Source organism: Sus scrofa, chromosome 3, assembly GCF_054392235.1.
Source record: "Sus scrofa isolate SSC_HxYL_T2T_F1_AM1 chromosome 3, Sscrofa_HxYL_maternal_Yorkshire_Landrace_v2.0, whole genome shotgun sequence".
NCBI lineage: Eukaryota > Metazoa > Chordata > Mammalia > Artiodactyla > Suidae > Sus > Sus scrofa.
The window spans coordinates 34917186-34929661 of record NC_139385.1 but is presented as its reverse complement, the minus strand read 5'-3'; the positions used below and the strand labels follow the sequence as shown (position 1 = coordinate 34929661).

The 12476-nt window shown below is 46.2% G+C and overlaps 1 protein-coding gene and 1 pseudogene across 3 annotated transcripts; both read left to right on the top strand.

The window, feature by feature from the left end:
- Window positions 1–870: 870 nt before the first annotated feature.
- Window positions 871–1439, top strand: LOC110259863 (AP-3 complex subunit sigma-1 pseudogene; annotated as a pseudogene).
- A 3064-nt stretch (window positions 1440–4503) lies between these two features.
- LOC110259862 (transmembrane protein 238) lies at window positions 4504–11747 on the top strand. 3 transcript variants are annotated; one of them, XM_085017522.1, is made up of 3 exons: window positions 4504–5296; window positions 5852–6194; window positions 11179–11747. In XM_085017522.1, the coding sequence occupies exons 1-2, from the start codon at window positions 4679–4681 to the stop codon at window positions 6164–6166; spliced, it is 933 nt and encodes a 310-aa protein (XP_084873648.1). In that variant the 5' UTR covers window positions 4504–4678; the 3' UTR covers window positions 6167–6194; window positions 11179–11747. The 3 variants fall into 3 exon arrangements, with proteins under 3 accessions (XP_084873648.1, XP_020941841.2, XP_020941840.2); XM_021086182.2 differs by lacking the exon at window positions 5852–6194; XM_021086181.2 differs by having other exon boundaries at window positions 4504–6194.
- The last annotated feature ends 729 nt before the right edge of the window (window positions 11748–12476 follow it).

The following is a 12476-nucleotide window of genomic DNA, read 5'->3' as shown; positions in this document are numbered from 1 at the left end:
GGACGCAGGTTCCATCCCTGGCCTTGCTCAGTGGGTTAAGGACCCAGCATTGCCAGGAGCTGTGGTGTAGCTCGTATACACAGCCTGGGAACCTCCATATGTCACTGAGGCTGCTAAAATAAATAAATAAATAAAAGATCAATTACTGGAGTTCCCTTCGTGGCTCAGCGGTTAAGGAATCTGACTAGCATCCATGAGGACACAGGTTCCATCCCTGGCCTCATTCAGTGGGTTAAGTATCCAAGGGTGAAGATGTGGCTGTGGCATAGCAGGGCAGCTGTAGCTCCCATTTGATCCCCAGCCTGGGAACCTCCATATGCCGGCAGGTGTGGCGCTATAAAGACAAAATTAAAATAAAATAAAATAAAATAAAATAAAATATTAGGGTATTACAGAAATTATCATTTCATCTTTTAAATGAAGACATAAAAAATTAAATTGTCGGGAGTTCCCGTGGTGGCGCAGTGGTTAACGAATCCGACTAGGAACCATGAGGTTGCGGGTTCGGTCCCTGCCCTTGCTCAGTGGGTTAACGATCCGGCGTTGGTTGCCGTGAGCTGTGGTGTAGGTTGCAGACGCGGCTCGGATCCCGCGTTGCTGTGGCTCTGGCGTAGGCCGGTGGCTACAGCTCCGATTCAACTCCTAGCCTGGGAACCTCCATATGCCGCGGGAGCGGCCCAAGAAATAGCAACAACAACAAAAGACAAAAAGACAAAAAAAAAAAAAAATTAAATTGTCGCTCCAAGCTCCGCCCCGCAACTCGGGGTCCCCCATGCGCACAGGAAAGGACGGGTGGGGAAGGATCACCCGCGAGATCCCGAGGCGAGCCTCACCCGCACCCCCTGCTCAGCGGGTGGACCTGGCTCAGCCATGATCAAGGCGATCCTCCTCTTAATAACCACACGAAACCGCGGCTCTCCAAGTTCTAGCAGCCCTACAGGGGAGATACACAACAACAAATCATCAGGGAGACATTCCATTCGGTATCTAAGAGAGATGAAAATGTAATTTCCTAGAAGGAGGATTATTAATTGGAGGATCTGAAAACTGATTTATAGACATTACACAATTACATTTTGTCTTCTGTGTGATTCTTTAGAAAGTGAACTTGGCATTTTAGATCTAATTCAAGTATTTGTGGAAACGTTAGACAAATGTTTTGAAAACGTCTGTGAGGTGGATTTAATTTTTCATGTAGATAAGGTTCACAGTATTCTTGCAGAAATGGTCATGGGAGGAATGGTATTAGAGACCAACATGAATGAGATTGTTACACAAACTGATGCACAAATAAACTGGGCAAATCTGAGGCTGGCTTAGCAGGAGCTCCAGCTCCGGCTGTAACAGCTGTAAAGAATATAAACCTCCCTGAGATCCCAAGAAATATTAACATGGGTGACATCAGTATAAAAGTGCCAAACCTGCCCTCTTTTAAATAAAAACTTCAAAAGGCCACTCCCAGGTAAAATCCAAGGGGAAAAGTCATCTAAGTTTGCCAAGCAGTTGTTTACCAAAAATAGAGGAGGAGAGTCTTAACTTTTGTTCTTAGATTTAAGTCAAGGTACTGTATAGAAGCTATGTAAAATCTATATGGAAGTTCACTGTTGCTTTTCTTGCTCAATGATTTTGAAGAAATTGAGTAGCTCCAAGTGTGATTTTTTTTTTCTTTCTTTCTTCCTTTCTTTTTTGCTATTTCTTGGGCTGCTCCCACGGCATATGGAGGTTCCCAGGCTAGGGGTCGATTCAGCCTGGGAATGAAGGCCTACGCCAGAGCCACAGCAACGCGGGATCCGAGCCCCATCTGCAACCTACACCACAGGTCACGGTGCAACCTACACCACAGGTCACGGCAAGGCCGGATCCTTAACCCACTGAGCAAGGGCAGGGACCGAACCCGCAACCTCTTGGTTCCTAGTCGGATTCATTAACCACTGCGCCACGACCGGAACTCCTTTTTTCTTTCTTTTCTAAACTGAGTTCCTATGGCTACCTAAGGCATGCCACTATATATTGGCTACTACAGTATTTCGAAAACTGTTTGAGACATTTCTTTTCTTTCTTTTTTTTTTTTTGTCTTTTGAGGGCTGCCCCTGTGGCATATGGAGGTTCCCAGGGTAGAGGTCTAATCAGAGCTGTAGCTGCCAGCCTACCCCACAGCCACAGCAACACCAGATCCGAGCCGTGTCTGAGACTTACACCACAGCAACGCCGGATCCTTAACCCACTGAGTGAGGCCAGGGATAGAACCCACAACCTCATGGTTCCTAGTCAGATTCATTTCCACTGCACCACGACGGGAAGTCCAAGACATTTTTTTAAATTATGTACAACCCTAAATGTTGGATCACAAGTGCAGCATTCCTTAATTCTTTCTTGTATTTGTCACAATTGTTATTTAAAGACCCAAGTATGTATTGCATGAAAACATTATGACCATTTTCTCTTAGTTTAAATAAACTCCAAGGTAACTGGAAAAAAATTGTCTTCAGATTTTTATTTTTTATATGGTTTTAATTTTGTTCATTATACCTGATTTACAGTGTTCTGTCAATTTTCTACTGTATAGCATGGTGACCCAGTTACACACACATGTATACATTCTTTTTTCGAACATTATCATGCTCCATCATAAGTGACTAGACAGTTCCCAGTGCTACACAGCAGGATCCCATTGCTTATCCCTTCCAAAGGCAATAGTTTCCATCCATTAACCCCAGGTTCCCAGTCATCCCACTCCCTTCCCCTCCCTCTTGGCAACCACAAGTCTATTCTCCAAGTCCATGTGTTGCTTTTCTGTGGAAAGGTTCATTTGTGCCATATATTAGATCCCAGATATAAGTGATACCTTGTGGTATTTGTCATTCTCTTTCTGACTTACTTCACTCATTATGAGAGTCTCTAGTTCCATCCATGTTGCTGCAAATGGCATTATTTTGTTTTTTTAATGGCTGAATAGTATTCCATCATATATATATATACCACATCTTCCTAATCCAATCATCTGTTGATGGACATTTAGGTAGTTTCCATGTCTTGGCTATTGTGAAGAGTGCTGCAATGAACGTGTCTTTTTCAAGGAAAGTTTTGTCCGGATATATGCCCGAGTGGGATTGCTAGATCATATGGTAGGTCTATGTACAGATTTCTGAGGAAACTCCATACTGTTTTCCATAGAGGTTGTACCAATTTACATTCTCACCAACAGTGCAGGAGAGTTCCCTTTTCTCCACACCTCTCCAGTATTTGTTATTTGTGGACTTATTAATGATGGCCATTTTGACTGGTGTGAGGTGGTACTTCATATATGGTAGCTTTGATTTGCATTTGTCTAATAATCAGGGATGTTGAGCATTTTTTCATGTGCTTGTTGGCCATCTGTATATCTTCTTTGGAGAAATGTCTATTCAGGTGTTTTGCCCATTTTTCAATTGGGTTGTTGGCTTTTTTGTTGTTGAGTGTCTTCAGATATTAATTGGGGAAAAATTATTTTCAATGAATATATATGATTTGTAACAAGCAGCCACTAACTTGACTCTCAAATATTGACAATTTAGTTCCTGCCAAAATTTCGTTTTCAATGATTTTAAGTAGCATGCACTATCAACCACTCATATGCTAAAAATCACCATTATGGTTTTGTCTTCTAAAATTGATTTATAAATTTTGCTTGGTGTAATCTTATCTAAATTTCAAAACTGAATTTATGTACCTTTTTTAAAAAGGTATTTATTTTTGTCTTTTTTCAGGGCTTCACCCGGAGCATATGGAGGTTCCCAGGTTAGGGGTCTAATCGGAGCTGTAGCTGCTGGCCTACACTACAGCCACAGCAACGCCAGATCCAAGCCACGTCTGCGACCTACATCACAGCTCAAGGTAACGCCGGATCCTTAACCCACTGAGTGAGGCCAGGGATCAAACTTGCAACCTAGTCGGATTCGTTAACCACTGAGCAACGACGGGAACTCCCCCCTTTTTTTTGAACATTACTAGTCACAATGACGGGGTCCTGTGAAAGATGCTTTGGTAAGTGTGAAGTAATTTAAAATTAAAGACAGTTACTGGCTCATGAAAAATTGTGAAACATGGCAATTCTCTCCATTGAAAATTACATACAGTAAGAAGTATTATTTTAAATTTTATTAGAATAGTTAATTTACAATGTTGTATTAGTTTCAGGTGTACAGCAACATGAATCACTCACACATACATATATATCCATTCTTTTTCAGATTCTTACTCCACGGTGAGAGGGGCAATTTACTAGACTAGGGCCCTTGACCTTTGCCCTCCTTCAGGATTTCGCCACCTTGCGGGAAGACGGGGGAAGGAATATATTAACGTCCTTCCCTGACAACCGGGACACAGACCACCGCCTCGGAAGTAAACACTCCGCTCTCGGGGGTCTTCGGCTACACGAACGCCAGAAGGTAGCGCCCGGAGGAGACACTGCGCATGCGGAGAAGGCGACCGCGCGGTCGACGGTGCGCACTGCGCGTGCGCCCGGCTCTGGGGGCGGTGTCCTTTTTTCCCTCTAGGCTGGTGAGCGGCGGCTGCACTTTCCCGCCCTCTCGTCCCGCCTCCTGCTGGCCTCGCCCCCAAGGCGTTGCTATGGGGACCCAGCGGCCACTGCCCGCCTGTGGCGGCGCCTCCTGCCTGGCAGCTTCTTGGGACCAGGTTCATGGAGCTTCCGATTAACGACGTCGATCAGACCAAGAACCGGCGGGGCCTGGGCCGTTGCAGGCATTTCTTTTGGCTGGGCGTCGCCTTCGACACGGTGGGCGCCACCGTGCTCCTTACCGGGGTCTTCGCCAACCTGCTCTTCTACGACCTGTTGCTCTACTTGGGTTCCATCATCATCTTCCTCAGCCTCCTTTGGTGGGTTTTCTGGTACAGCGCTAACATCGAACTGCCTTCTGAAGAGCCCACACCCAGACCCTACCACCTGCCCTCCGCCACCACGCTGGAAATCCTGAGCCAGACCATCAGCAACCGCTTCTCTTTCTCCATCGGCAATGTTTCCAGCACCTTTATGCGGATGCGGCATCGGCGTCAGTGCCGCAGGAGGATCCTGCCAGAGAGTGCTTCAATGAAGATGACCGTCACAGGTCAGCTGGGCCAGCTAGACCAGGAGGACCAGGTCAAAGACCAGATGGAAAGTGCCAAGGAGAGCGATGCGGCTCGCGATATCGAGGATCTCCCCCAACCTGAAGCTGTCAAAAGCGCAGAGGAAGTTTGCTCACTGGGCCCCAGTCCTGGTGCCCTAGGCCCTAAGACTAGTTTGCCATCGACCCATCAGGTACAGCCGCAGTTAACTCCGTCTTCTCTGGACCAGCCTCTAACTCCAGCCATCCTGGCTTCTAAGAGCCTACCCGTAGTCCCCTTGGCCTCTATGAGCCAGCCTGTACTTATTCTGACTTCTAAAAGCCAGCTGCCTGCAGCCACTCTTGCCTCTAGGAACCAGCCCGATGTCCCCTTGCCCTCTGCAAGCCAGTCTGTACCTGTTGTGACTTCAAAGAAGCAGCCTGTAGTTTTGTTGGCTGCTGCTAGCCAGGCCCCTGCAGTCACACTTGCCTCTAGGAGCCAGCCTGCTGTCCCCTTGTCTTCTACGAACCAACCTCTGACCATCCTTACCTCCCAGAGCCAGCCTCTGGTACCTGTGGCCTCTCAGAGGCATTCCGTAATGACTGTTACTTCACAGAGCCACCTCCTGGTGCCTGTGGCTGCCCAGACCCAGCTCCAAAATCTTTCTCAAGCCTGTCAAACTCAGCCACCGCCTGTTCAGGCTTCCCAAGCCCAGAATCTGGCCACCCCAGTCTCTCTGCTCCAACTTCTGCCCACACTGTCTTTTCAGACCCAAATGGTGGACCCTCAGGTGGCTCAGACCATCCAGGACTTTCAGGCCATGGATCACACCCAACAGGCCACCCAGAGCAGCTCTTCAGTACAAAGGGTTGAACCAGGCCAGTCCCTGTCTGCCCAGGAATTTCACGGAAAGTCATTGGCTTTCAAGACCCCGCCACCAGTGGGCCAGAAGCTAAGTCCGAACCCCCCTGATGTGGCATCAGTGCTCCCTGAGTCCCCAACTCCAGCTGCTCATGCCCAGGAGTCAGTGTCCCCCAGGAGGTGGCCCACCCCTGACCTGGCAAAGAAGAGTTGCTCACTCTAGCACAGAGCCAGACCCCAGCCTCTGAAAAGTAAGTGCCTCTGGAGGAATACCCGCAGCATTTAATTGTTGCTGGGTATGTACTCTGGTGGTTTCCTCAACCCCCTCTGTTCAGAAACATTAAGTTCATGGAGGTAAAGTGGGCTTTCCCTCAGGAATTAGGTCATTTGAACTTTGGTAGGTTTGGGAAACTTAGTGCTCATAATTGCTGTTAAGGTTTTATGGTTTTACCGATAGTTTCTAACTCTTAAGTGTGGTCTCCATGGGTATTCCTCCTGGAAAACACTTTCAGGAGTTTATTTACTTGTACGTAACTTGTTTTTTTCTATAAAGATTGTTACTGGACCCTTTCTAGATTCTTGGACAGCGATACCATAGAAGTGAATTTCACTTCCACAGGACTCAGGCAAGCAAAGCTTTTTGTTAAAAGAGAGAGCTTGTGGAGTTCCCTGGTGGCTCAGCAGGTTAAGGATCCTGGATCTTCACTTCTGTGGCTTGGGTCACTGCTGTAGTTCAGGTTCCATCACTGGCTTGGAACTTCCTCATGAGCTTGTGAGGGGGTCCGTGGGGGAGTGCCAGCTCCCAGAGCAGAAGAGGCAAGTTGCTTTTATAACAAAAGGCAGTGGGGTTGTCTTATGATCACGAATAATTTCCAGAAATCATCAAACCTCTTTGATCAGCAGCAGGTGGCTGTCAGGACTAGGGAGTGCTTCGGTGAGAAGGAAAGACAGGCATGAGAATTTTCTGCAAGAAAGCACAGGAAGACGGAGTTCCCGTCATGGCGCAGTGGAAGCGAATCTGACTAGGAACCATAATGTTGCTGGTTCTATCCCTGGCCTCTCTCAGTGGATTAAGGATCTGGCATTGCCGTGAGCTGTGGTGTAGGTCGCAGACATGGCTTGGATCCCGCTTTGCTGTGGCTGTAGTGTAGGCTGGCAACTGCAGTTCCAGCTCGACCCCTAGCCTGGGAATCTCCATATGCCACGGGTGTGGCCCTACAAAGACAAAAGACAAAAGACAAAAAAAAAAAAAAAAAAAAGAAAGAAAGAAAGAAAGCACAGGAAGAGACAATTTTAAAATTTATGGTTGATGGAGTTCCCGTCGTGGCGCAGTGGTTAACGAATCCGACTAGGAACCATGAGGTTGCGGGTTCGGTCCCTGCCCTTGCTCAGTGGGTTAACGATCCGGCGTTGCCGTGAGCTGTGGTGTAGGTTGCAGACGCGGCTCGGATCCCGCGTTGCTGTGGCTCTGGCGTAGACTGGTGGCTACAGCTCCGATTCAACCCCTAGCCTGGGAACCTCCATATGCCTCGGGAGCGGCCCAAGAAATAGCAACAACAACAACAACAAAAAAAAAGACAAAAAAATTTATGGTTGCGCTTCTTGTCTTGGGACAACTAGGTATACTTAGTGAAACAGAGATAAAGTTAATGTTTTATTCCTATGGGCTTGGTTGGTTTTTTTTGTTTTATCTCTGGAACTCAGGCCCCCAGGGCCTTTGTTCTTTAGCTTGCAAGGCCTGTTTTGCTCGAGGCCATTCCCTGTCCTTTCCCAAAATGGCTGTACTCTTGTCTTCATGTCTCAAGAGGACATCAGGTAGAATGACACCTTTATGATACATTTCTTTCTCTCTCCCTTTTTTTTTGGGGGGGGGGGGTCTTTTTGCCTTTTCTAGGGCCACTCCCACGGCATATGGAGGTTCCCAGGCCAGGGGTCTAATCAGAGCTATAGCCACCGGCCTACACCACAGCCATAGCAACGTGGGATCCGAGCCACGTCTGTGACCTACACCACAGCTCACGGCAATGCCAGATCCTTAACCCACCGAGGGAGGCCAAAGATGAAACCTGCAACCTCATGAAACCTTATGGATTTGTTAACCACTGAGCCACAACGGGAACTCCTACATTTCTCTTTATTGATGGCAAGATAAGTACTTATTGAAAATGGAGGTTGACAAATGTTTTCTGTAAAGGCCCAGATAGTAAATATTTTAGACTCTGTGGGCTAAAAGGCAAAAATCCAGCATAGAGTGGCTTTCCTATTAGCTCAAGAGGCAAGCATAAATAAAATCAATTAAAGTGGCTGTTAAAGTCCGAAATGCTCAAAGAATTGCCGCTTAAAAAAATAACTCCAGGACTTCCCGTCGTGGCGCAGTGGTTAACGAATCCAACTAGGAACCATGAGGTTGCAGGTTCGATCCCTGGCCTCGCTCAGTGGGTTAAGGATCCGGTGTGGCCGTGAGCTGTGGTGTAGGTTGCAGATGCGGCTCGGATCCTGAGTTGCTGTGGCTCTGGCATAGGCCGGCGGCTACAGCTCTGATTTGACCCCTAGCCTGGGAACCTCCATATGCTGCGAGAGCGGCCCAAGAAAATGGCAAAAAGCCAAAAAACAAACAAAAAACCTCCAATGGAAGACACAGTCTAAGGGGGAAAATTCTAATTACTTTGTTGTCATTTGCAGACTTCACCCCCACTTAAGGCAGATGCCGTGTTTTCATTAGGTGTACGGGAAGTAATATGCATTCATACAATTTTACCTGTGTGCCAGTTCTGTGGATTTTATAGACTGTAAAATAAAATATTGATAGTCTAATAATAAACCCTTGGCACTTGTTTTTAGGGAGCTTCCTCAGTATATCCAGCCACTAAATACTAGAATCTAAATGGAAGTCATTTATCCAAGTGTTCAACTGTGTCACAGGTCAATTATAACAAAACTTGTACCAATCTTTAATCTTCAAAGTCCATTTATCTTAAGTTTCTGAAGGGCGAACAGCTTCCCCAATATCATAGTATTTTCAACTGTATTTCTAGTGACTGTATGAAAAACCTAAACTTTCCATTTGTAAATCAAGGATCGTGTCATGCCTCCAACAAATTATTGTTACATTTGGAATAAAAATCCAAAATCCTTTAAAAACAAACACAAAAAAGGCAACATCCAAGATATTAAGTGGCTGCTTATATGAGAGTAACACTGCCCACCCATGCCCCCCCCCCCACCGCTGCTGACCCTGCTCCCATTTCCTGGGGGGGTAGACTGTGCAGTCGCCTTGACTCGGTTGCATCAGCTGGAGTCATCCACCTTAGGAGAGCACCTGGCCCAAGGGAGAGGGAGGCGGGCCTGGCTGGGGCCTGGTTTGCAACCAGAGTGGTGTTTTTCTCTCTGCTCTAGTGACTCGCAGGCCCTAGGGCATCTTTCTCTCTTGTCGGAGAATCCAGCCATCTTTTCTTTGTCTGCCAACGTGGCGAGGCGATTAGCCTGGTCTCTGACTCCCAGAGTGAGAGCCCACCACGTGGCAAGGCGATTAGCCTGGTCTCTGACTCCCAGAGTGAGAGCCCACCATTTGGTGCCTACTATTTGCCAACAGCAGAGTCGAGAATGTGTAGGTGGTAACATTCAGGCCCTGAGCAGACCGCTGGCCACACAGGCAGGCACCGGGCTCTGTGGAGAGCAGGAGGGGAAAGTGATGACGGGTTTGATCTTTGAGGATCACAGTCACAGCCCACAGCAGAGAGGGATGCGGGTGCTGCAAGCCTCCAGGGGGTAGAGGCCAGACAGTGCCCAGGCCAGCCCCCTGCAACACTGAGTGTGAGGGTGAGAAACCCTGAACTAGAGTAAATCAAAAATCGCACTGTAGGAGTTCCCGTCGTGGCTCAGCCAAAACATATCTGACTAGTATCCATAAGGACACAGGTTTGATCCCTGGCCTTGCTCAGTGGGTCAAGGATCCTGTGTTGCCATGAACTGTGGGGTAGGTTGCAGACATGGCTCAGAGCCAGAGTTGCTGTGGCTGTGGTGTAGGCTGGCAGCTGTAGCTGTCATTCGTCCCCTAGCCTGGGAGTCTCCATATACTGCAGGTGAGGCCCTAAAAAAACCAAAACAAAAAAAGGCACTCTAGGAGTTCCCAATGTGGCACAGAGGGATTGGCCTTGTCTTGGGAGCTCTGGGTCTTGGGAGAACTGTGACGCAGGTTCGAACCATCACAGTTACAGTGGGTGGTTAAGGAACCTGTGTTGCCACACCTGTGCCTTAGGTCATGACTGCGGCTTGGATCTGATCCCTGGCCAGGGAACTCCATAGGCCTCGGGGCAGCCAAAAAAAAAAAAAAAAAAAAAAGGCTCTGTAGTTCATGAAGTACTTTAAAAAAAAAGCCTTTTTTTTCCTCAGATGACTCATTACCTCTTAAGTAGTAATGGTATCTTCTCTGCCAGACCACGAGAATCTCATTCACCTTTGTTTTATTCATCTGTGTATTCCCATTCCATGTAGTTTTGAATCAATCCGTATGCCCCAACATGTGGAGCATTTGTTAATAATAGTAACTAACATTTATTGAGTGTTTATAGTGCACTTTGCTAAGTAATTTACAGGTTTCATCTCATTGGTCACAATAATCAGGTAGGCACCATTATTAGCTCCGCTTGAAGGAAGGTAGATTTGATATTGGGAGGTGATGTAATTTTTTCAGTGTTACACCAGTGGAGGAGGTGGAATTGATTCGTAATTGATGTATGATTATAAGGTGTATGTTAGACATTAGACACTTCCCTTCCAAGTGAAAGTTATTAATGAATCTTTTTCTTAAGCCCGTTAGTTGTAATCTGAGCTGTAATACTCCCACATCAATCTACGGATGACTTCAATATTTAAAGCTTTACTTCCAGGAGTTCCCATGGTGACTCAGCAGTAATGGACCAACTAGTATCCAGGAGGGTGCCAGTTCGATCCTTTGCCTTGCTCGATGGGTTAAGGATCATGAGCTGCGGTGTAGGTTGCAGATGCGGCTCAAATGTGGTGTGGCTGTGTGGGCTGGCAGCTACAGCTCCAATTCCACCCCTAGCTGGGGAATTTCCATATGTCGCAGGTTCAGCCCAAAAAAAAAAAAAAAAAAAAAAAAAAAAGCGAAAACTTTACTTCCAGAAGGAGAATGAAAATCAACAACAACTCTGTAATTTTTTTGGTTCCACTGTGTTTATAAAATCTCAAGTAAAATTGCTTTTGTCTTTCCAGAACTCACCAATCGTCCTCCAGATTTAAGTGCCAAGTTTCTAAAAGCACAAATACTTGCCTTCACCTTGTTTTGGAAATCTCCGTCTAGAGTCCTGACCTGCCTGAGACCAGCACAATAACCAGCCTGCCTCTGCCAAGTATACATGTTTCAGTGTTGAGGAGAATTTTCTAGCTTGCAGGCAATAAAGTTATTTATTGCCAGAATTTTAAGCCATAATAAACTATGCTATTCCAAATGAACATTGTTTTAAAATAAGTTGGATTTTAAAACAGACCATGCTTGTGAAAGCATTCCAGCCTTCTGAGTGGAAAATAATATCTCACATACTCTGGGTGAAGATAGAGGTGCAATTTCCACAGAAATGGACATTGAAAAATGCAGCTCCTTGTAGTTAAGGATACTTTGTGACCTCTCAGGTATCAGAAACATAAATACAATCAGTGTAACATGCTATAATTTATATGTTCATTTTCTTTAGGTAACTTGAGTTTCCCTTTTTCCCAAGGATTTAAAATCTGATTTGATTGCATATTTTAATGATAATCAAATAAAATTCATTTGGAACTGCTCTCCTCATGGTTTTTTGTTTTGTTTTGTTTTTGTCTGTTTGTCTTTTCTAGGGCTGCTCCTGCAGCATATGGAGGTTCCCAGGCTAGGGGTCGAATTGGAGCTGTAGCCACTGGCCAACACCAGAGCCACAGCAACGCGGAATCCGAGCCACGTCTGCTATCTACACCACAGCTCACGGCAACGCAGGATCCTTAACCTGCTGAGCAAGGCCAGGGATCAAACCCGCAACCTCATGGTTCCTAGTTGGATTTGTTAACCACTGAGCCACAACAGGAACTCCTCTTCATGTTTTTTTGTGTGTCAATTCTTATGCAAGAATGCTCTAATTTAGAGATAGTTTCCTCTTAAAATTTCCAGTTATAGGTAAAAGTACATTTTTAGGTAATGCAGTACTTTGGTGCTGCATCCTGCGCGGCAGGGCAACAGGAACCTGAAAGAGGAGTGGTGCCATATAACAAAGACACATAAGATTCTTTACATTTAGAAAGTGGGGGGCCAAGAGGCACTCTGTTCTGCAGAACAAAGGCACCTAGGCTTTAGCCCACATGACTTTTATTAAATGACGTAAGTAGTGCAGTCAAGCAGGAACAGAAAACAGGCAGTGCTGAGGTCAGACCTCACAAGATCTGAAGAAACAATCAGCAATAAAACCGAGGTGCATGCTTTCAGGACAAAGTACAGTTGCTTACAAAATGCTAGGGTTAATGCATAACTTTCTATCTTATTT

Bases quoted from the DNA above. Each gene is read 5' to 3' on its own strand.
- LOC110259862 (XM_021086181.2), top strand. From the start codon at position 4,679: ATGGAGCTTCCGATTAACGACGTCGATCAGACCAAGAACCGGCGGGGC.